At 40.2% G+C, this 23,482-nt stretch overlaps 2 protein-coding genes across 5 annotated transcripts in view; one reads left to right on the top strand and one right to left on the bottom strand.

The window, feature by feature from the left end:
- The window catches only part of TMEM86A (transmembrane protein 86A), a 526,280-nt gene that overhangs the window by 59,548 nt on the left and 443,250 nt on the right, over positions 1-23,482 (bottom strand). The gene's annotated exons all lie outside the window — the stretch shown is intronic.
- Positions 1,123-22,068, top strand: SPTY2D1 (SPT2 chromatin protein domain containing 1). Of its 3 annotated transcripts, XR_007889785.1 has the most exons (8): positions 1,124-1,253; positions 11,572-11,686; positions 13,109-14,737; positions 15,520-15,676; positions 16,303-16,380; positions 17,053-17,823; positions 17,912-18,016; positions 18,419-18,511. XR_007889785.1 is itself a non-coding variant. In XM_051622253.1 (6 exons), exons 1-6 carry the CDS (start codon positions 1,194-1,196, stop codon positions 18,513-18,515), a joined length of 2,136 nt encoding a protein of 711 aa, XP_051478213.1. In that variant the 5' UTR covers positions 1,123-1,193; the 3' UTR covers positions 18,516-22,068. The 3 variants fall into 3 exon arrangements, 1 of the variants encoding a protein (XP_051478213.1); XR_007889784.1 differs by having other exon boundaries at positions 17,053-18,016; XM_051622253.1 differs by lacking the exons at positions 17,053-17,823; positions 17,912-18,016 and having other exon boundaries at positions 1,123-1,253; positions 18,419-22,068.

The following is a 23,482-nucleotide window of genomic DNA, read 5'->3' as shown; positions in this document are numbered from 1 at the left end:
AAAGAGAGACTGGAAAGCACAGGAACCTGGAGGGACGAGAAGTGAAGAGTGGTCAAGTAATAGCAATGAAGAGGGGGAAAAAAGCTTCTTTTCAGTGCCCAGGTCTCTATGAGACACCATGTGGAGCAGATGGATCTCAGGTAACACAGGAAAAGAGCTGACAGCCGATACACCAAAAGAGTCTTCAGTCAGCTGGTGCTCTTGCACAATTTTTCCAGAGGCTTGGAAAAATATTTGAGCACACATAGAGCTTTTTGCTTGGCCCACTCCAAAGGTCAGCATAGCTCCTGGGAGCCTTGTTTTATCAGGTGGTATTCCTGCGGCCAGGAGTGCATTGCTGCTCCAGCCGTGACATCCCTAGAAGCCAGGCACCGTTTTTCAAGCCCTGCCCATTTGGAGAAGGAAACCTGACACACAGTCCTCGGTTGTGACGGGATTTCTGCTGGGCCGCTGTCCCCTCAGCAGCGGAGCTTGGAGCTTGGGGCCGAGCTGGCAACGCCCGCCGGGAATGCGGGAGGGACGTGGGCGGGTGTCAGGGAGCACTTGGGAGCAACCCCCCGGTTTTGTCCCTTCAGAGGGGACCCACAGGCCTCAACGCCCCCGGAACAGCAAGAGCTGCTACCAAAATAAGAGATAGAAAAGTATTAAAATAAAAATAATTAAAATTAAAAAATGTTTGATGATGATGATGGTGATTTACGTTGGTTCCTCTCCACCCAGACCCCGGAGCCGAGCAGTGTCTCTCAGGGTGCACACGAGGGGCACAACGGCGCGGCCGGGGGAGCCCGAGAGGCCAGGCCGCAGCGCCAGGGGCCGGCGGAGGGCGGCGGGCGGGGCGGGGCAGGCCTCGGCGGCCCTTATAAGGCGGGCTCCGCCGCGGCCCAGCCCCGCCGCCTCCCGGGGCTGCGGGAGAAGGGCCGCCCCGCCATCCCCATTCCCCCGCCATCCCCATTCCCCCGCCATCCCCATCCCCGCCATCATCGCCCCAGACGTGTTTCCGGGGGAGAAGCGTCCGTCACGGCGGAAGTGACGCGCCGCCGGGTGACGCCGGCGCGAGGCGAGGTGATATAAAGGGTAGGCGCGGCGGCCGGAAGCGGGCGGCGCGGGGCGGGGGCCGCGGAGCCGGCGCTGCGGGGCGGGAGGGGCGCGGGAGGAGCGGGGCGGCCGCCTCACCCCCCCTGCCCGAGCCGGCCATGGATTTCCACAATATTCTCGTCATGGCCTCGGAGCAGCAGGGGCTGAACTCGGTGCCGGTGAGCTCGGGGGCGGCTGGGGCAGCGGGGAGGGCGGGGGCCGGCGGCGCGAGGCCCGGGCGCGGCGGCCGTTGCGGCCGTTGGGCTGGCGGCGCCCCCGCTGCCCGCAGGCGGGTGGCCCCGGCGGGCGGCTCGGGGCTGGGCCGGGTCTCACGGGGCCTCCGGGGTCTCGCTCGGGCCCCCCCGGGCACTCCCCCCCGCCGAGGCCGGTTCCCGGGCCTAGCTGGCACTGGCGCGGCCCGCCCCGGGACGGGCCTTTGGCTTCGCCCGCCGCGGCCGCTCGCTTTTCGGGGCTGGAGGAGCGTGTGTAGGCGGGGGGGGGGGGATGCGGGGCTCCTTCTGTCAACAGGTGTCGGAGCTCGAAAGGGACAGCTGGGGTTTGCGCTTTCTGGCCGCCAGAAGTACCGAGATCCTCCGAGTAAAAGCGTTGGTGAAGGGTAAGGGCAGCGGTTGTGGTTAAAAGTCGGATAAGTCCTTTTGTTTGCTCTGAAAACAGAAGTCTGCCACGTCTCAAACGCTACTCGGAGAAAAGAATGAAAAGTTTTGGGTGAATGTGCTGTGTTGTCGGGTACCTTTGTATCCATTGCTGAGGAATCGCTCACGACAGCTGTACGGGGGTGTTTGGTCAAGTGCGTTTGGTTTGTGTATTAGTGTTATTCTGAAGTGTGTGTTTCAGCAGTTTGTATTTTAACTCAAGCCGTTAGTTTTAATTGATTCGCTATGAAGCAACCCATTACTTGTGTGATAAATGACTCGTTCCCAAGTGGGATCTTTATTCAAATCGGGAATTTATTGATCGAACGGCAGCAAGCAGACAGCGCTGGGCAGGCCGGGAGTCTCTGCTCCACCAAGACGTGCCCCAAACAGTTCCAGCTCTCTGTTTTTATCTTTTTGACTAATACATATACATATTTCAAGGAAAGGGTGGGCTTATGTTAATTATTTCCAAGAATCTGCTTTATAACATTCTCATGGTTAACAACAAAGCCGGTCTATGCTAAAAAAAATAACTTTTAAGATGTTTGCCCAATGTCTGCTACACAATACAAAAATCACATGCAATGCAAGCAGAAGATCCACAATAAAAGAGCAACATGCACCAAAAGATAAAAATGTTGTTACACTATACAAAAACAGGCAGCACAAGCAAAGATAAAAATTTTACTGTGTACAAAAGTATGCAATACTATACACAAAGAATTATTCTTCATTCTATGACTCTAACATTGTTCCACAAAGGATTATTCTTCACCCTGTGACTCTAACACTGTTCCGTTTTAACACAAATCAGGTGAACACATTTCACACTTGGTTGAATGAAGTCTGGCAGTAGGAAGGGCCTGTGGCCTTTTGGTACGTTAGTTTACTGGGTTTAATTCCTTTGGGAGGACCCAAATTATAAGTCCTTGTCTGGATATAAAATAGTTTCTTTGTTAGCCACCAGCTTGGGAAACACTTTTCCTACTGTTTTTTAAACGAAGTGCCAGAGTTCTGTGTTTCTGTGGTTAGCTTGCTTAAACCAGGGTAAATGAGGGGTAGTTGGTTTTAGCATAAGCTATAGCAAAACCAGAAAAAATGTACTCTTTAGTTCTGACACTGCTGAAATGGGGATGCTCAAGGATTGAGTCTCTATATCATCAGTAAAACTTCAGTAATGTTCACTAATGTTGTGACCAGTTGATAATATGGACTAACCATATGTAGATACACACAATTAATCAGATTCCATTGTGCTTTAAAAATCCTATAAAATGTACCAATTGTAGCCCAATTTAGTTGTCTTTGGCTTTACATAGAAATATGGTTTGTATCATAAATACAGAAGTAGCAAATATATCAATACTTCAAGCTATATAAAAGCCTATTTTATCACTCTTAAACCCAGCTGTTCCACTACATTATCATTGGGTTATTGTAGTTCTTAGTTTAGATGTTCAAAACCTTATTACCTTCTTATTTTTCTCATGCAGCTTTAATGTTCTGTACCACCATTTTTTATCATAAATAGTTATAAATGATGATGAGTTGATAAAGTGTCTGCCCTGTTCTCTGTTGCAGATGTGATGATGGAGGGAGGCAATCCTACTTGCTGTGTGATGGATGAGGGTTTTGCTACTCTTCTCAGAACAGGCAGAATTAGGATTTGCTTACCCGATTAGCTCATGGAGTGAGAGTGTAATTCAATCCACAGCTGAAGCAGTTTGGTTTCCTGCCATTCTAGCATGTTAGTGGTGCAGCTTTTAACTGTAAAGCTGACCTTGGTCTCTGAGCAAAAGTGGAGGTTATCTGCAGCTGTCAGGCTTCAAAAGAGGGCCTGTGGAGGTTTTCTGGTCAATGGGTGTCAAGGTAGCTACTCTAGATTAAAGCTAGTACATAAAATATGTTAATATAATAATGCAATCTTTAATTTTTACTTAAAATGCTTATAGACTAATTACAGATTTTACTGGTATGTAAAATTAACAGGTTTCCAGAAATGCTAGTTCCTGCATTAATCAGCATACACTGAATTTCTTTGAGAATTTTAAAATAAACTTTGCAGTGCACTAAACTAAATATTCCATGCCTCTTGTACTGAAAAAGTAAAATACACAAATAGTTTATATATATCTCAAAGGTAGAAACTATAGAAAAACTCAGTTTAAGGAATCATATGGTATCATTAAAGAGGGACCTGTGTAAAGCAGGTATTGCATCATGTCCCTGGAAAAATGGATCTGCTCATTCTTCTCCCTATGGAAAACCAGATGCAAAAGGAACGCTGCTGAAGTCAGCTTTTCAATGCCCTATTAGTTACATCAGATTTTTTACTAAATAAAACAGTACACATATAAACTAGTATATAAGCTACTAATGATGTATTGCTAATAATCATTATAGCAGTTGCTGAAAAGAGCCCCAGTTTTTCTCAAATAGTGTTCCTTAGGGCTTTAGTATTGTGTATGTATTTTGTTACCTTACGTGTTCATATTCCCAGTTCATTAGATTTCCAGTGTGATCTTTCTTTGATTATGCAGGATACCAGTTTAATGTTGACTTCAGTAAGATTTAAATACTTTCCATGATACTCTTTTTGGTGAAATTGGTACTTTGTTATGGTACGACTTTTAGTTGACATAATAGATGTGGTAGAGCACTTTAGGATATTTGTATCAAAGATATTCTCAAAGGTAGGAAACTGTAATGCAGTTTTTTGAAAAGCATGGAGCATAGCTGCAACCAAGTCATTCCTTTATTTCACCTTATTTCTGTTGTCATTAATAATTTATTAGAAATTATCCTGTATCTCCCTACTCCTTTTAACTGAGGATGACTCTTTGGTGTACAGAACTTATAAAAAATCTGATACAGAACAGTACAATCGGCTGTAAAGTACAGATTGTCTTAGGTTCAGGCTGATTGTTGTGCATGCATTTGTCACGGGTAAAACTTGTCTCAAAACAGGGCCTAGAGAGTCTAGAAATGTCAGTGTCCGCACAAGGAGAATTGCAAGATACACAATGTAAGAAGTTAACAAGAGGTGAGGAAGGCTTTTGCTCTCAACTTGCTGAACTTGATAGTTAAGTTCCAGGCACTTGCAAACACTGCCAAAGATGTGTAAAACTGAGGTTTTCTAATTTCTAGTCTTTCTTTTTGCATAAGTTGGTGAAAACAGGGACCGCAATATCATTGCATAAAGGAAAGCATAAAGTATGCTTTTTAATTGATTTTCTTAATGTGTAAAGCAACATTTAACAGATAAATTTCTGCATTTTTTCAGCTAATGGTTCAGCTTGGGTCTTGTGACGGCAGTTGCAAAATCTTAACATTATTTTTGCCATTTTAGGAGCAAGATGTATGACTCTTACATTGGTTCTGGGAGATGAGAAATGGAATGAACCAGTAGTTCGAAACACTTGCACCAGTAAAGCCTTTCTCATGGGAGGGGTTGTTAGAACCTGAAGAGAATCAAGCAAGTTTACCATTTGTTTTGTCATAACTAGATATTGATAACAGGAGTTGAGAAGGCATTACATACAGGTATTCTAAGAAAGTCTAACTGCAGAGTGAGCCACTGATAAACCCTGCATGGTGTCTGTAGAGTGGACTTAGCAGAGTGCTAAGAGGCCTCTGAAGGGCAACCATAGGATGCTAGCAGAGGCCCCTGGGCAGTGAAACCCAAGCTGGTAAGTGGTCACTTGTAAAACTGCCTTTTGAGGAGCTAGTATTGGGGCATTGTGAGTGACACAAAGGTGTTTACATTAACCAAGTGAATGAACAGTTGCTCATGTTACCAGAAGTTATATCCTGACAAATATGTAATGGAGAAACAGGGACTTGCCATTGAGGAAGGCTACATGTCTCGATTAATGGTAACAGGGAACAGGAAAAGGGTAACATTGTATAGGGGTCACACTTTGCTAGTGGAAAAACAAGCAAACAAAGAAACTGACCCTGTGAGAACCTCTGCCGTTTGCCCATACTGAGTAGCACAAGTGGAATTGTCTTAACATTGTGTGTACAAGCCTGTTGCAAACATGATTTGTTGCACTAGGTGCTCTAATTGAGAATCAGGTTTGGCAGAATGGATTACTCATCTTTCATTGCTGCCTGTGGAAGTATTGATCATCATTACAGGCAATACCACTTCTCTTGCTTGTGTCTGGGTCTAGTATTTTTTCTAAATCTTTTGGGGCTTCATTTGGGTGCCACAAAGCTTCCAGTAACTTTATGAAATGTTTTACAGTCCAAGATTAGGCACTTGAATGCTGATATAAAAAGAGCTGCAACTATATCGGGATCATGTGCTTTGTTTTAAAGTCAATCATTTAAGAGCAAAAGCTTGGTTGCAGATGACAAATTAAACTTGTGACCTGAAGCTTGCAGGCTGGCCAAAGCTGGTGCCTAGACATTGGCACTCTGCATTTAAGGAATAGATATCTTATATATTTATATATAAACTGTATCTGATATATATATATCTCTGAAGTCAGTACGTGTGTGTGTGTGAATGTACAGGCACATACAGCCTGGTGGAAGTGTTTTATTTACTATATTAATACCAATCTTTAATATTTTTATTTTGAGGTATACTTTTCAGAGAAAAACCTGCTTCTTTGTAGGTTATGTAACTTTCTGTGCCCACTGAAACAGTTCATTCTGGCTGCAAGTGGAAAATTAAGATTTTGCACCATAATAGACTTTCCACCAAGCATTTAAAGTACCATGGGTCCGATTCAGGGAGAGCCAGTTATTGGGTAGGTAGTTATAGAACAGCTTGCAGAGAAGATAAAAAATGAGAAACCTCAGGAGAAATGCTGCCCTCTGTTAGGAAAACACTTGTTATTTCTTGAGGGTGCACAGTTGAAGAGAGGTACTTCCACAACCTTTACTCTTCCCTTTGGGTAAAGCAGTGCCCACTGTGTGTATCTCAGCAGTATTCAGTTAGAGCTGTTACTAGCTTCTACCCAGAGAGATAATCAGGGTTGACAGCTTGAGTAGTGCAGTGTTCTGGGATTGGCTTGACCTGCTCTCTCCTAGAGGCTAAATGGTTCTGGTTTTCTCTTGATTTAACCAACTTGGCAATAACTATAAAAAGCCAGAATAGTGCAGCTGCTGCATGGATGATGAAGTAGTGACATGCCCCAGCTTATTATGTCTGGTTTACCTGAAATCTGATGCATGTTCACTTGCACTGTGAGTAAAACACTTTATCAGTGCTTGTGGAACATGTGCATGGTTCAGTGCTTCTAAAAAGACTTAAGCTTAATTTGGTTATTTTTTGCTATTTCTAAATGAAGGTGAACAAAATGTTTGTCAACAATTGATTTACAGTACAGAAAGCAGGTATTAATTTATGAGTCATTTAGCTATTTTTTCAGTTGTTCGTCAATATCAAGAAATACTACTGTTAGACTTTTAAAACTTGAGTTTTGCAACATGTGCCACATTAGTGGCAGTGAGAAAGCAGTATGTCTGTAAAGCTGTATTACATACATGGTCCTGGATAGGACTGTCGTACTGCAGCAAAACAAAGCCTAAAAACTGCTTCCCCATCACTTTAATTCTTTATTAGGCTTCGTAATAGAATAGATCAATCTACATTTGTCTCTGCTGTTTGGCAGTTTTGAAGGGTGCTCCTTGGGCTTAAAACTCTTTCAGGATCGTATAATTGTTTAGATTGGAAAAGATCCTTAAGATCAAGTCCAACTGTATCCTCTCTTTTGAAAATTCTGTTTTGTCTGGTTTTTTTAGACTGTGTAGAAATTGAACAATTGAAGTTTTTCAAAATTAGGTTACTAATGACACAACATAACATGTTTATCTTTGAGAGTAAGATAATTTACGTAGACATTATTAATATGTGTATACTACAGAGTACCTCAAATTGTTACCTAAGGTGTGAATTTGCTTCAATGTTTTTCTAAAAGGATTTTCACAGATAATGTATAGATTGCATTGCTTCTCTCTCTGTTGATTTAGATGGAGCATGTCAGATTACTCTGGGCCACTGAGTCAGGAGCTCATTCAGGTTTCCTGAACAGTTAGGTAGTGTTATACTTTTGGTGTAAACAACACAAAAGTTAGGAAGGGAAGGACCTCAGCTGTCGAGGAGAGGGGGGGCCCAACTGCAGCTGTTTCCTTATCCTTTAAATACTCCTAACTATGACAATGAATTCTAGTTATTTCAGTTGTAAGTACCAAAAGTTGTTCAGAGTTAAAGCTTCTCCAAGTGATATGGATTTACAGAATCAGACTGTGTTAAACTTTCCTGCACAGTGGTGAATCTTGGTAAATTAATTTGACTGTGGTTGGCCTTCAATGTGATGAGACAACACGTCATTTTTTACTACTGCAATGTATGTTAGTGGTGTATCTTTGATTTTGTTTTTGTAATTTTAGAAATTACTAAAGGGGACTACACATAGCTGTAATTGTAGCTGCCCTTCTTGGAGCCAGTTCTGGCTTCATTTTAGAAATTAGTCTCTGAACCTTGCTTCTTAGTGCATGCATATAAAAGATACTGTATGGGTTTGTATGTTAGTAATTAATCCAAGAATCTATTAATGTGCTTCTATTTCAATGACCTAGAAATTAGAACAAAGGCTTCCACTGGGTGATATTGAAATCTGTAGGGAGTTATGCTACTACTATCTTGCCGAATTATTACTTCTAAAACATTTGGATGTAGGCCTCTTTACCAGATAGTTAATTTTTTTAGTTACATTTCCTATGAGGATAGGAAGCTATTTATGGGAATACTGACTTGTGTATAGCTTTTTACATGAGTGATATTCTTTTTATTTGGGACTATATTTCACAGCTTTTTCATTTGGTGGTGATCCTAACTTTCTATGTGGAAGATAGTGGTTTAGCTTATAATCTGTTGGCGTACTGCTGAAATCCAAAAGAATCCCAAACCTCTCAAACCTTAAATAGGAGCTTTTCTTGGGTGTGTATTTTTCTAAATGTATTCTGCTTTCCATCTGCTGCTGGGTTTAACTGGCTTCTATTGTATTGTATCTTTGTGTCTGTCTTTCTCATTGCTTCATTTATCTTCTCTAGTCTGTCTATGGAAAGAAGATCAAAAAAGTTTGTCTTTTCATTTTATTATTCTAAAGCCAATCTGATAATTGTTACCTTTATAAAAGGTAACATCTGAGCAGGTGTAGCATGCTAGTGCAAGTGTGTTAGATGCCAGCGAGAAAGGTACTTGGACTCTTTAATATTCATTAAAATCATATTTATTGGAGATAACAGGAGAAGGAAAAGGGGGATAGCATACCCTGAGTTGTAGAGCACTGGACAGACATCCAGGCATGGCAAGCTAAGCAAATCCTGCCTGTAGTGAGGATCATCAGCATTGCAGTCTTTAGAACTTTTATAAAATGTTCTGGGAATGAAACTGCTATATCACTTCCACTGCCAAGCCAAAGGATGTTGTATGCTTCACTTCAAGATACAATGCAACATGGAATCATAGAATGGTTTTTGGTTGGAGAGGACCATTAAAAGTAATCTAGTCCAATACCCCTATCATGAGCAAGGACATCTTCAACTAGATCAGGTTGCTCAGAGCCCCATCCAACCTGACCTTGAATGTTTCCATTGATGGGGTATCTATTACCTTTTAGGGTAACCTATGCCAGTGTTTCTGGAATGTGTCTTAAATGTTTTGAGAAACATTTCTTCCTTATATATAGTCTGAATCTATCCTCTTTTAGCTTAAAACCATAACCCCTTGTCTTGTTGCTACAGGCCCTACTGAAAAATCTGTCCCCATCTGTCTAAGCCCCCTTAAGGCTGCAGAAAGGTCTCCCCAGAGCTTTCTCTCCTCCAGGCAAATTACATGCCATGCAAGTAGTGTAATTGTCAGGTGCCAAGTAGGGGCTGCATATTCTGTCACAATTAGTCTGCTGAGCTGATCCAGTGGTCTCAAGTGCAGACCTGTGCCTATTCAGGTAAAATGGTAGGCAGATCACTAACTCATTGATGTACCTTCTGTTCTAAGGTCACTGCAACAAGAACTAAAAATCAATGTCACTGGTTTTAGGTCAGCCTATTCATTATGCTGGTGAAGTCAGTTCAAACTTACTTGTGAAGTAAGTACATTTTTGGTTGATTTATTTATTTTCACTGAATAATATAATCTGAAACTGAAATGAGCTTCCAGAAAAAAAGCTGAAAGCTGTAGTAGACCTGCCAGCTTCCTTGATCAAACACTAAGACTGAACAGAATTAAATTCTTTTTAATCTGTTAATAATGCAACTGTTGTATGCCTTCTCAGTCTAGTGCATTTTACTAATTTATCTTGGTTTCCCTACCTGTTTTCTGGTTTCCTGTTCATTCCTTCAGAAAGCTGAGTGTACTCTTTTTTGGATGAGTGGAATGCAGCTCGCTCAAAAGAGAAGCAGCAGCGTATTTTGTTGAGAGAAAATAATCATTTGACAGAGTTCAATAAGTTCCATTAAATTTTTACAAAGTTTTAACAGTAGTTTTACAAGGTTCAGTAAGTTTCATTGCAAGGGTCCCCTTTTTAATTACTGCATGGAAGAAACATACAAAGAAACATGGAGTTAGAATCAAGTTGCAAACATTCACACAGAGATCAGAGATGCAAAGAGTAAGGAGGACCCTCCTGTTGAGTCATGAGGTTGAGAGTGGTCCCCCTTCCTTTCTAAACTCCTTTTGGAGCCTACGTGTGTATGGATCCAATCTGAATCTCAGATTTGGTCAGTGGTTTATGCCTAATGGAATTATCCATTCACTGTTTAACATAATATTGAGAAGCCACATGGATTAGTATTGTTTCATAATATTAATTCAGGATGCTATCAGTCAGTTACTGAGGACCTGTTGTGGGTAAGGGATTTCTCTGCCTTGGGTAAGGAAGGACTGCGCCAATTTCTGGCAGATGTGTAGAATGCACCTCACTCAAAAGAGAGAAGGAGCAATATGTTTCAACAATATATTTTATTGATATAAGGCAGTGAGCTAACAAAGCTCAATGGTAAATGTGACTGGTTTGACAAGATTTGATGGCAAGGTACACTTGATTAATTACTGCACTTAGACTTTAGTTAGACTGATTCACACAGATACCAGAGAGGCAGAAGGGGTAATGAAGGCAACTGGATTCAAACTTAGTCCCAGACATGGTCAGTGGTTTATGCCTAAGGATGATACATGCAAGTTTATGTAATGTTTCATTAGCATCAGTTCAGCATGCACTCAAAGCTACCAAGGCAAAATCAAAGTTATCATACTACAGGGTTGTGTGGTATCAGTTTACCAAAGATCTGCCATTGGTGAATGGTCTCTCTGCCTCAAGGAGCACCTTGAGGGGTGTCCCAGCTCAAGGGGAGATCACTGCCAAGCATCCATCCTGCCTAGCACAGAGAGCACAGAGAAGGCTCACTTAGGCTGTTGTATTTATGGGATAAAGTGGTTGGCTCATAGTCAAGTTACAAGTGGTAGAAAAGGTATGCATGGAACTCCTTGTACTCACAACTTCCTTTGATCCTTGATAAATGAGTCTTGGAAAAACCACCTGCTATTGATGTACTGATGCATGATTGGTGATCCAAGCTCGCATGCATCGATGTTCACTGTGTCACTCTGCTCCTTGGTGGGTTTTCAGAGAACAGATTGAAACCAGGGTGGTTCACAGCCTGGACATGGTTGAAGCCTTTATGTCCTTTGGAGCCTGTACCAAACTACTGCTAGTCTGGTGAAGGGGTCAAGTGCATCTGTTGGACTATTACACAGCTCCTCAATTTTGAAAACTAAGATTTTTTTTTTGGTAACTTTTCTGATGTATTTATTTGTTCTTTGCAGAAAAGGTACAGTTTGGCTGTTGGTCCTCCCAAAAAGGTTCCAAAAGTCAAGGGTGTAGAGTCTGCAGCAGTGCAAGCATTTCTTAGGCGGCAAGAAGAAGAAAAAAGAAAAAAAGGTAATAGTCAAATGTTTCATTCAGTCTTTGAGACTTTGTCACTTTATTCAAGCTATATGTCTGTTTCCAGAATTTATGCCTGTAGCTGAAGCTGGGGGAAAGCTTGAACTGAGAAAGAACTCGGGATGTTTGCATACTTTCCTAAGAAGTTAAATTTTAATCAGCTACACTTACATTTACTGTTGGAGATGGAAAAGTAGTCAAGGTGAAGAGAGTTGCAAGAAACCATCTGGACTTTTGCTTACTTAACTTTGAAAAGCTTTATCTGTGTGAAAAAACAGTAAAAGTTCCTGTTGTGTCTTAATCTAGTGTATCAATACAGTGTGAATTATAAGTTTAAATGGCAGAGTCTTTCCACAGTTTTTCCACTGTATATTTTCTTTAAATAGTCTGTAGAATAAACTAATGCTACATTGCTTCTGATGTTAGTATTTTGTTAAAAGTAACCATATCTGATGGACTGGATGGCCCAGGGTATTTGCACTCTCCTGGGCCAGTTGTGAGCCTGCTTCTTACCCCTGCCGCCAGGTCCAGCTAAAAGCAAGACTGGCATGAATTCTGCATAGGCATGCTTGTACACCCACTCTGTACAGTCACAGCCCTTGACAATAAAATAACACAGGCAGGGGATGATACCTTTATAGGCACTCACAGCATGAGTAGCGCAGTCCTTTTTCTAGGAATTGGTGTGTTTTCTGATTTTGGTATTTAGCCCCCACTCCCTTGGTCTCTCCAGTATCTGGCATTCAGACCTCTCATCCTATTCACCAGCTAGTTCAGCCTAAATTTTGTCAGCAGATCACACAGACTCAGGATTATAGAGAGCATACTTCTGAAGAAAATAGCTTAAAAGGGTTCTGTAGGTATACAGAACAGACTAGAGATAGGGCAAAGGGCTCTAACAGCCACATGTAGTGACCACCCTGTTTATCTGTAGCTAGCTGGTTGTCTTTCCCCCACACCCCTCTACACTCATGCTCATCCTGTTTTCCAATTTTTATCCCCCCAATACTCTGATTTCTTCTGTTTCTTCATCTTCCCTTAAACACCTGATAGTAAACTCTGTGCAGTCCCAAAATTCTGTTGCTCAGTCTCAGAATTCCTTCCATTACCCAGAGGTTCTATCAGTTTTGTGCCTCACAGTTCTCCTTAGTTTGCATAGCATTCTGGAGAGCTACTTCAGTTGAATAGTGTGTTTTGCAATAAGCATTTGACTTAAATGTTTGCCTTTGATTGTTGGAGTAGCTGATTCAGATGGGTTAGCTTGCCCTGTTGGCAGACATCCTATCACTTTCAGGTCTGTTTTGAACCAGCTGTTAGCCAGATATCATTAAACTACTGTCCTAAGTGGTTTATCAGTTTGGAAGAAGTTTAAATAAAAGTAGTGCTTTTGCATAACTTTCTCCTGGTTTTCTTTTACAGCACTGGAAGAAAGAAGAAAGAAAGAAGAACTCTTGGCTAAACGTATTGAACTGAAACATGATAGAAAGGCAAGAGCTATGGCCTCACGAACAAAGGATAATTTTTATGGGTATAATGGCATTCCTGTTGAAGAGAAGCCTAAAAAGAGGAGGACTTGTGAGAATGTTGCTCAGGCCCCCGAGACTGAGTATGCAACAGAAGATGAAACTGAGCAACTCGAATACAGTCAGACTGAATCTGAGCATGAGCAAGAAGAATATGAAGAGAAACCATCCAAATTTGCAGTGAAACCAAAGGCGCCTCCCAAAAGTGCACCAACACCTCTGAACTTCGCAGATCTCTTAAGGCTTGCTGAAAAAAAACAGTATGAACCAGTAGAAATAAAAGTAGTGAAAAAGGTAGAAGAGAGACCCAGGACAGCAGAAGAATTAAGAGAGAGGGAGTATTTGGGACGCAAAAACAAAAGAGTAGAAATGCAGAAGAAAAGTGAGAAGGAGATTAGAAATACAGGAATATCCAGTTCTTCAAAAAAAGTAATTTCTCAGAAAGATTCTGTAAATGCAAAACTTAAAAAAAGCTCAGTAGATAAACATTCCACACCAAAAGGCAGTCTGTCATCTTCTGTGAGTGGTACTGAGAAGAAATTCAAAGCACCAGCATTGACTGAAAAACACTCACGGTCATCATCTTCCTCCAGATTTGAGCAAATGGAGAAAAACTCACAAAATGGCTCTTTAAAAAGCTCTACTGGTAGCAGTCATACTAAAGTACCTGTCAATGGTATTGGAAAGTCTGGCTCAAGCTCTCATGTGCCACCCTCGAAACCAGCAGCCAATGGGGCTCAGAGGCTACCATCTGCTAAAGAATCTAGCCTGAAAAAGGCTGTCCATACAAAATCAGGAAATGCTGCAGCCCTTCAGCATGGAATGAGCTCCAATGCAAAACGATCAGGCAGCAGCTTAGGAAAAGGAGGACCTGGACATCCAGCTGGTGGTCCAAGTGCAGGACCTGGGCGATCAAGCAGCAATTCTGGTGTAGGTCCTGGAAGGCCAGGAAGTGGTTTAAGCCCAGGCCCCGGGCGACTGGGCAGTGGCTCAGGCACAGGACCTGGAAGGCCAAGCAGCAGCTCAAGCCTAGGACCTGGGCGACTGGGGAGTGGCTCAGGCATGGGACCTGGAAGGCCAGCTGGCAGCTCAAGCACAGGACCTGGACGACCTGGCAGCAGCTTGGGCACTGGACCAGGAAGGCCAGGCATCAGCACAAACGCAGGACCTGGGCGACCAGGCAGCAGCGAGGGTACAGGACCAGGAAGACCAGGAGTTAGACCAAGTACTGGACCTGGGCGACCGAGCAGCAGCTTGGGAACAGGACCAGGAAGGCCAGGAATCAGTCCAAGCCCAGCGGCCAGGCGACCGGGCAGCAGCTTGGGAACAGGACCAGGAAGGCCAGGCATCAGCCCAAGTGCTGGACTGGGGCGACCAGGCAGTGGCTTGGGTCCAGCTGTAAAACCGAAGTGTACTGTGGTGTCAGAAACTATTTCTTCTAAAAACCTAGTCACGAGACCTAGCAATGGACAGATAAATGGAGCGAGATCTTTTCAAGGGCATAGACCTGTGTTACATCCACAAGGTATAAAGTTCTAGAGCAAATAATTTTGTCACTCAGTTATTTGGTTTTTATTTTTTATATGTGCCTGAATTGAGGTCACTGAGGGTCTTGGACAATTTACAGATGAAACTGGGAAGACTGGGACAAAACACTGTATTTGTCTTTTAAGGAGTGCATTTAATAGTAGAATGTTTTTTTCTGCTTTGCAATTTTTAAAATTTATTCTTACCTATGCTCATATTCATTGAAACACAGGCCTGGGGTGTGAAGTATTACATGAAGGAAAGCTAAGCAGCCTGTGATGGATGTTGCGATACAAATGCTGTTAGAAGGAAAAGAATTGAAGGTTGCCCTTCCTGCATTGCTTGATTATGCTTAGTTTTTAAAATGTCATAGTGCCTTAAATAACAGATGCTTAAAGCATGACTGAGATTTCAGTGTTTTGGCAAATTCACCTAATCAGTAAGCAAGCAGTTCTAAACATTTCTTTCTGAACAGAAACAAGCAGCATGGACTCTAGCAAATAAGTGCCTAGAAGACCCTGAACAAGAACATAGACTTCTCTCTGGTAGTTTTCCTTAGGATGCAGTTGGTGTTTATATATAATCTTCTGTTGCACAACTTGGAGGAAGTATTTCCTACTACTTAGTTTTCTGAGAATTGCTAATTAACTTGGGACAGAAGTTTTTCACCTTGAAGGCCAAAGTTGTAAAATGTTTGTGCCTGAAGTATAAAGAGAAGTAGTACTGTTAAATTAATGTTATACTAATATTAATGATTTTTCTCACTCCCTTGTCTTTTAGGTCTCGGAAGACCACCTATTGGTTACAAGAGACAAATAGAAGATGATGATGATGATGAATATGACTCTGAAATGGATGACTTCATTGAAGATGAAGGGGAACCCCAAGAAGAAATATCAAAACATATTCGGGAAATATTTGGCTATGACCGGAAAAGGTAATAAAAATGTCAATTTTAAGATACTGCAGAACAAACAACAGAACAAGAGAAATTGAGGTTGTTCAATAAATAAAAATGTTTTAGAAATGGGGATGTGCTGATATCCAAAATTATTTTTGCATTGCATAAGTTTAACAAGCATTAGAGTTGCTTTTCTGGTAGAAGGGACCTTGACTTTTCACACTGCTTGCTATGCTTTTCTGAGCAGCAGTAAAATCTGATGCAATGGGACATAGCTGGAAAACAGCATAGCTTCAGTGTCTCACCTGTATAATTCTTAACAGCTCTCCTGTTATTGAATGTTAAAATACTTTCTATACCAGTCAGCAGTATTTCAGGATTAATCACATCTAGCTGCCTGAATATGAACTGCTAGATGGAATAGCTGTTCCATGAGAGGATCTAACTTGGTATGACGAGGTGCAGGAAAAGGAAGGCTCTTAGCTTATTTAAATATTTCCTTCTTGTCTGACAGTAAGGTATCAGAAAGCAAGCATTTTAAGGCTTGTAATGTAGATTCTTTCAAAACACTAGAATCTGTGTATAGCCAAGTAAGAAAGGATGTGAATTAATAACTGAACTGTACATGATCGTGTGCTGAAAATCTAATGTTTAATTTCCAGATACAAAGATGAAAGTGATTATGCCTTACGTTATATGGAGAGCAGCTGGAGAGAGCAACAGAAAGAAGAAGCTAGGAGGTATGCCTGGATTTAAACTCAGATAGGAAGTGGGCAGTTTATTGTCCAAGTCATGGGGCTAAGCTAGAGTGGGTAATTGCTGCTTTTTATAGCAGAAGAAAATAAGCCTTACAATTTTTTATAAGAAAGTGTAGGTAAAGATGAAACTCTGCCATCCAGTGTTGGGTACAGTAAATAAATCTCATGTTTGTTCTCATGCATCACAAACTTTGTAAAGTTTGTAAACAAAAAAAACCACAAAACAAACAAAAAAACCCCAACAACAAAACCAACTTATGCCCAAAAATATTTTTAAAAAATATTTGAAATTTCAGTCAAAATACCAAATGTTTCCATTTGTTGCAAACATTGTAAGTCCTAGTTTGAGTACTTGAATAAGATTTGGTTTTATCTGTATGTGTTTGTGTGTATATTTCTATGTAAGTGTAAAAAGTACTGTGACTAACTTCTTATTCAGTGATTTCAAATATTAATATTTTTACATTGGTTTTGACCATTTGTTTTGGCCTCTAGACCTACACAATTCATATGTCACTATTATAAAACCTGGTACTCATAAACTGATTTTCTTTAAAGGCTGGTGGAGCAAGCTTTGTGAAAGTTGTAAGAGGTTTTTATAGATAATGGAAAAAATACTGGGATATACTGAGCACATTTCTTGTTATTCATAAGGTACCTTGAGCATTGGAAACTTGGATTGTTTTGAAGATACAGCCATTGTCCTTATTCGTCCTTGCTCCTGGGAAACAGCTGCAGCTCATGCAAAGCTACAGTCTGCTAAATGGAGTTAGAGGGAAACAACTGGGATTTTAGTGATACTGCTGTTGACCAAGTTCTCTGTTGAAGACCTAGAGTGAGGTTTTGCAGGGTTGAACTTTTAACTACGTGTGCTAGTGTAAAGGACGGGGAGATAAGAAACTTGAGTAAAATTGAATTTTAACTGGGTTTAGTGCTCAGCTACTTTTCACTGAGTTTGGTTAAAAGCATTGTGGTGCTTGAAATGAGAAACTTTTTCTAACCAAGCAAGCCCACTAAAATTATAATTGTGAAGTTCTAAGTTGAAATGAAAAATGATACTTCAAGGAAGAGAGATTTATCGCAGATCCTTGATGTGTTTGTTTCTAACCTTATTGGGATGACTGCAGTTTCCTGAATAAAAGATGACTCTGCTACCCTTGTTTAGGCATAACATTCACTTTAGAACCTGTACTTGAGCAGTTTAGCTCAGAACAGTTGAATCCTCTGTGTGATTGAACTTCTTGCACCAAGGTGCATGCTGCACTGACTTGTGTTGCTTCCAAGTGAACTATGGATGTAAAAATGTAGTTGGTGGGGCTGCAAGTAGCTGCTCAAGACAGGGTAACTTTGTCACTCCTGTTACTAATAGCAAGCTAGCAAGACTATCCAGCCCTTATTTATTGAAGCAGAGATCAGTGATTGCAGGTAATGTTTTAAGTATCACTTTCAACAGACGGACTTCTAGGAAGCTGAGGAAATTATGCAGGAATGTAACTAGAACATGTTTTCTTAGAGTCTCTTTCATGGGCCTGTTCACCAGTCATAGCAGCCAAATGAACTGAGGGTGGAGCAACGTTATGCTTGTGCTACCTGAATGGTGCCTCAAGCCAGGAAGCTGGTACAATACCTTTCACTTCTCTGCTGTTTGACATATCCATTCACTCCCTTGCCGAAGTAAAAGGTTTAGGTGTATATCAGAGTTACATCGGCAGGAACTGATGTTTCAGCAGCTTCTCTTCAGGAAAAAAAAAGATCTTGCACATTAAATTTTTTTCAGTTTTTTTTAAAGTGAGAAAAAAAATCCCTCAAGATTTTTTTACTTGATGATAAAAGCTTGGATTTTTTTCTTAAAGCTGTGTATTCTTGCTATAAAGAAGATTTATGGTTGTTGAACTGATCTAACATTTTTGTTGAAATCATCTGTAATACTTTTAGGATTGCTTTTCTGGGGGGAGGGGTGGAAGTCAAATTTCATGTTTCTTGAGTAGCAGTGCGTAAAAGATTTCATCTTATTTGACAGCTTGAGACTTGGTGTTCAGGAGGACTTGGAAGAATTGAGAAGGGAAGAAGAAGAATTAAAACGCAAGAGACAGTCTAAGAAGCTGAGGACACGTTAACTGACTTCTGGTCTTGACTTTTTCCGTGTTCCTGCTACCCTCTGCCTCCATACATCTCTTATTCTACTTCAGTTTCCATTTGCTTGTTAGAGGGCAAAAGAATATTTAAAGGGATTAAAGTACTGAAAGCAAGGCTTTAGTTGGACCTAAATAAGATATTTATTTTTAATACTTGCCAGGGTTGGTTTTTTATGAAGAAATTAATGCACTAATGCATATTAAGTGGAATAAATTTAATAGATGATTCCATTGATTAAATCAGTTCAAGATGCCAGCAGAAATATTGACTAGCTATGCACTGACTTGGAACTGTGTGGGCCCATGTACCAAGAAACTAATGTTGCATTTGCTTGGAAGAAAGGAATAGCATTCTTGTTTCCTGATTTCTTGAGACTTGGAGAAATTGCTTTATGTCCTACTCTGTCGCCCAACTTGAGCCTCAAAGTATTGAAATGTCATCTGCTATACAGAAGCAGCTGGGGTGTAAATTCAGCTGTTGCCACAGATGTTCAAAGCAATAAAGTGCTGCCTATTTTCTGATTTGAGGACCCATCAAAATAATCTGAACCTCTTTCTTTCTAAATAGAAAAGTGCATGTCCTTTGCAAATTGTACAGTTATAGATATGGGCAAATGATTGTTGGCTTTCGCTGTGTCTGGAATGCCAGTCTAATTCAGTATGATAAATACACACCCTGAAAACAAATTTCTGGTGTTTGTATGTAACTTGTGCTTTTGGGCTCAAGTGTATGCTTGGGAATTCTTTTCCTGCCCTGTACATCTTCACATTTAACAGCTGCTGCTGCTTTTACAAATTGTGTACGATGCACATGTTTTTTCTTGCATTAAACATCCGATGTGTTAAATGATTTAAAACGTGAAGCAGTCATTTATCTAATTAGGTTTACTATTTAGAAAGCACATCAGAATTAAGTTTTGTTAGAATGTATTTGCAGCTTTTCAATTTTAACAACTTCGTGTTAACTAGTTAATGCTTGTGATTAGTTTTATCAAACCAAAAAGCTAAATTTATACATACAGCTGGAGAGTTAGTTCAGTTACTTACCTTAATGCCCATATTTGCACAGTATTTCTAACTATGCACTTGAAGACTGTTTCTGTCAGTAACTGAATTTGTTTACAATCAGCACAGGGCTCATGTAAGTCTATAGTAGTTGTACTGAGAGTCTGAAGCTCAAATCTGGTGTTGCATCTACTTTGATTCCTCCAACTTGCTCTTCAAAACTTGCCAGTATCACCACTCAGCTTTGCCTCAAGCTCCAGTACTCCACTGATGGTACTTCTGGCTTCAGCTCCTGAGGCTGTTATATTTTAATGATAGAAGTACTTGGAAAAGTACAAAAAGGGCATTGGGTGTTTTGGGGGGTGGGGGTTGGGAGAGGAAATAGTAAAGGAATAAAAAGGAAAAAATACATTGTAGAAAAATGACAAAGGAGCCTTTCCTATCAGGGGCTATTCATAACAATGCTGCTTCTAGGAAGTAGTTTGGATAGCAACCTTTAAGGAACAATCTTGGAAGCTGCTGAAGTTTAAACATCTGACTCTTAATGTAAGAAAAAACAGATTTGCCTTTTTAAGATGTTTTTTGTGTACGGTGTAGCATTTCACTGCCTCAGTAAAACAATGACGTGTAAGCTATTGGGATAGTTTCTAGAAACTAATTCAGTATTAGCTGACAGGGAGCCCAGATGAAGATACCAGAATTGCTCCTCTGTATTTTTAACTTTCTACATTGATTAAAATACTCTTTCTCAGTGTATGCACTTAAGATCATGCAAGATAGTATAACCCCACTGCTTGTCTACAAGTGTTGTATTCACTCTGCTTCATGTAGACCATCTAAAATTTTGTATTGCAGTTCCTAGAACTATCCATTCAACACAACACTGGGACCATGATAAAGTTACTGTTGTTTTTTTTTTACTCTTTTTAGTTCTTTCTAGCTGGAGAAAGGCTCTAGGTCTGTCAACCCAGACAGCTGTATCAGTTGTGAGCAACTTCCTGCCTGGATGGGAAAAAAAGTCTCTTATGAAGCAAAAGAAATATATTAATTCAAAAGGTATTCAGTTGGGAATTAAGTCTGCATTTCAGATAAATGCAACCTGATTATTTCACCACTTTCTGATTATTTAATCATGCAAGATCAGTTAAATTCCTTAATCTGTAAAGCACTTTGTCATTTGTCCTTTAAATGATGACTGGAATGTACTCTGCTAGCCTCCCTAAGACACTGTATGACTGTTTCTTCACACAGTGATTGCTTAAATTTTGTCTATTTCATACCAAAATTATTCAAAGATGCATTTGTAATTTTACAGTCAGAAGTACTTTCTCATAATTGGCACAGAATATTAATGTTTTTTTGAATTTTATACAAATGTTTGGGTATTAATGTGTTGGCATTTGCTGAATATTTGTAAATCAGCTAGGAAGGAACTAAATTGGGGGGGGTTGATTCCTGGCCTTTTATATAAAAGCATGTTTACTGTTTGCCAGGGTAATAGTATTAATCTAATGAGAGGACTTCAGTACTTGTCCAAAGTGCATCTGAATTTAAGCTTAAGGAAAACTGAACAAATGCTGATATTGGTTTATGTGGATCTGATGTTAAGCTAATGATTTAATTGAATTTAATGAAATTCTGGTTTGGTTTTTAGATTTTTTTAATTCACTGTTTGACAATGTGCCTTTTTAACTAAATTGTGTAAAAAAAAAAAAAAATGAATGTAGGAATATAAAGCTGGTTGGTTTCTGCTATCTCAGATTTTGTATCCTTAAATTTGAGAGTGTGAAATTACGTACTTTCCATAAAACCCTTCCAGGTCTGGCTTTGATTGCACAATTACAGTAGCTACTTCTTTACTGCTAATGCTAAATCAAATGAAGGGCACTTTCTATTGATGACTACTTTTTGAAAATGTCTTGTATTTACATTGGAGCTGTATTTCACTTCACAGTGATGTCTTTTGGAGGCCAGGGTTTTGCATATCACAGGAAGCCTTAGCGTGCAACTCTGTGCTATGCTTTAAAATAAAAATCTTTCAAGAAGTATATGAGAACTCTATGGAAATCTGGATTTATTTTTGTGTAAAGCCCAAAATATTGTCCAGGAAAACTAACTTTCTATTTTTTTTGCATTTTGTAACATAATCTAGTAGCTGATGCATATTTCTAGAGACAGCATATTTCTGGAGACCAAAACATGTCAAAGAAAATAAATATATGGAGAGATTGGTGTTTAAATTGTGATGAATGTACTTGTATTTATTTTGGTGAGTGGGTGTGACGAAATATTAAAGTTTTAACGTGTAAATAAGGGTGCTTCTAGTTTTAGCCAATGTTGTGGGTTTTTTTCCTTTGGGGATATTTGTGCACAATGTCTTTTTACACAATGTGACAAATCAGGTTAAAAACTCGTACGTAGCTTAACTGTTTTCTGGTGCTGTCAAGAAAGTGTATACTTTTGCACACACCAAATGCATCTAAGTTTTGCTGAGTATGTATCCAATAAATTACAGGCATTAAACATTTTACTGCTATTTCTCATTGGTTTACTTTATGGAAGATTTTTTAGAATTCTTGTCTGCTGTTTCCTCTGAGCTGTTACATACACCAGCCTTAGTCTGAGTGTTCTCCAAGAATTGTTCTCTTGTTTTCATGGAGCCAGCCAGGATGCATGAAAAATTAATGGAGTCACTTAAGTATTCAGAAAAGATCTGAAAATCATTGGTGTCTCCTGCAGTTTAGGCTTGTGACATTATATATTTGCAGGTACGTGTATTTTAGAATTCTAATGTACAAAAGCATACCTGTTGCCTTTAACCTCTCACAGTGTGAGTGTGATGTTTCAAAGCAGCATCTTTCTTGGGTTCTCTTATTTCCATGTAAAGAACCTGAACTTCCATGACTGCTGTCTGCTATGGAACAGTTTACTGCTTTGACAGGTGAAGTCTTGCTGCCCACTTCCAAGCAGATAAATGATCACACATCAAAGTGAGACCATCTGCCTTGCCTTTGAAACAGCAATGCTTTTGTATACTCTTGTACTGAAATCTTTTAAAATCAGATTGCAAAAGAGGATTTGATCAGTGTCCTACAAGTAGGCTCTTTTTTTTTAAGGCATGAAATCTTAGCTTGTTTGGAATGACCTTGTATGGAATTCCCTTTAGTTTTTTAATGTATCTTAACAGCTGTAATCAGTTGCTGTCAGCCATTATTTCAAAGCAAATATATTCTGTTCAGGCAAAGGGTGATTCTACAATGAGTTATTACCTTTACTGGCTGGATTAAGATGTACTGCTCTGGAAGCAAAAAAATTACTCAAGTTAGGAAAAAAATAGAGGTTTCTCTCGTTTGAGGGCAGTTTTAAATTGTATTTTATTTGAAATAACATTTTAGCTCCACAACACAGAACTTCAATTTAGTCTTCCCATGGATGGCCTTATAAGTTGAAATGCATGTGGAAACACTTTTTCCACGAGCCCAGGGATCTAAAAAGCTTTTGACATATACTTTGTGGGGTTAAATTAAACACAGAAGAGGTTCCTGAAGTAATGAAATGTCACCAGGTTAGTCTTAACTTTGCTGTCCACTACTGATGTTTGGTGGTGGTTTCCCAAATCATCAACCACCTGCTGCTGAATTTGCTTTGGCGATTTTTCTCTGTTCAGTTCCTCATGGGAGTCTTGTTTTTTACTTATCCTTTTTCCTGCACTGGCAAATTCAGAAAATCTTTTGCATGCTGGATGCAACTTCTGCCCAGTTTCTCAACATTGCTCAGTAGCACCTGATGCCACCTCCTCTCACGTGGCATGTGTGAAAGTTGGTAGCAATTGACAAAGAGAATCAAGAGCTTGGGTTTGGTGTTTTTTGTTGTTGAAGGAATTGGTTTGATTCTGACTTGAAAAACACTTGAGTGTAGCATTCCAGGTTTTACAGTGCAGTTGG

Source organism: Apus apus, chromosome 5 (assembly GCF_020740795.1).
Source record: "Apus apus isolate bApuApu2 chromosome 5, bApuApu2.pri.cur, whole genome shotgun sequence".
NCBI classification, from domain to species: Eukaryota; Metazoa; Chordata; class Aves; order Apodiformes; family Apodidae; genus Apus; species Apus apus.
Note: the sequence above shows the minus strand (reverse complement) of the source record. Positions and strands in the feature narration are given on the sequence as shown.

Coding starts and splice junctions, on each gene's coding strand:
- SPTY2D1 (XM_051622253.1), top strand. CDS start 1,194: ATGGATTTCCACAATATTCTCGTCATGGCCTCGGAGCAGCAGGGGCTG. Junction 14,738..15,519: donor ACCTGTGTTACATCCACAAG/GTATAAAGTTCT, acceptor CTTGTCTTTTAG/GTCTCGGAAGACCACCTATT. Junction 15,677..16,302: donor TTTGGCTATGACCGGAAAAG/GTAATAAAAATG, acceptor TTTAATTTCCAG/ATACAAAGATGAAAGTGATT.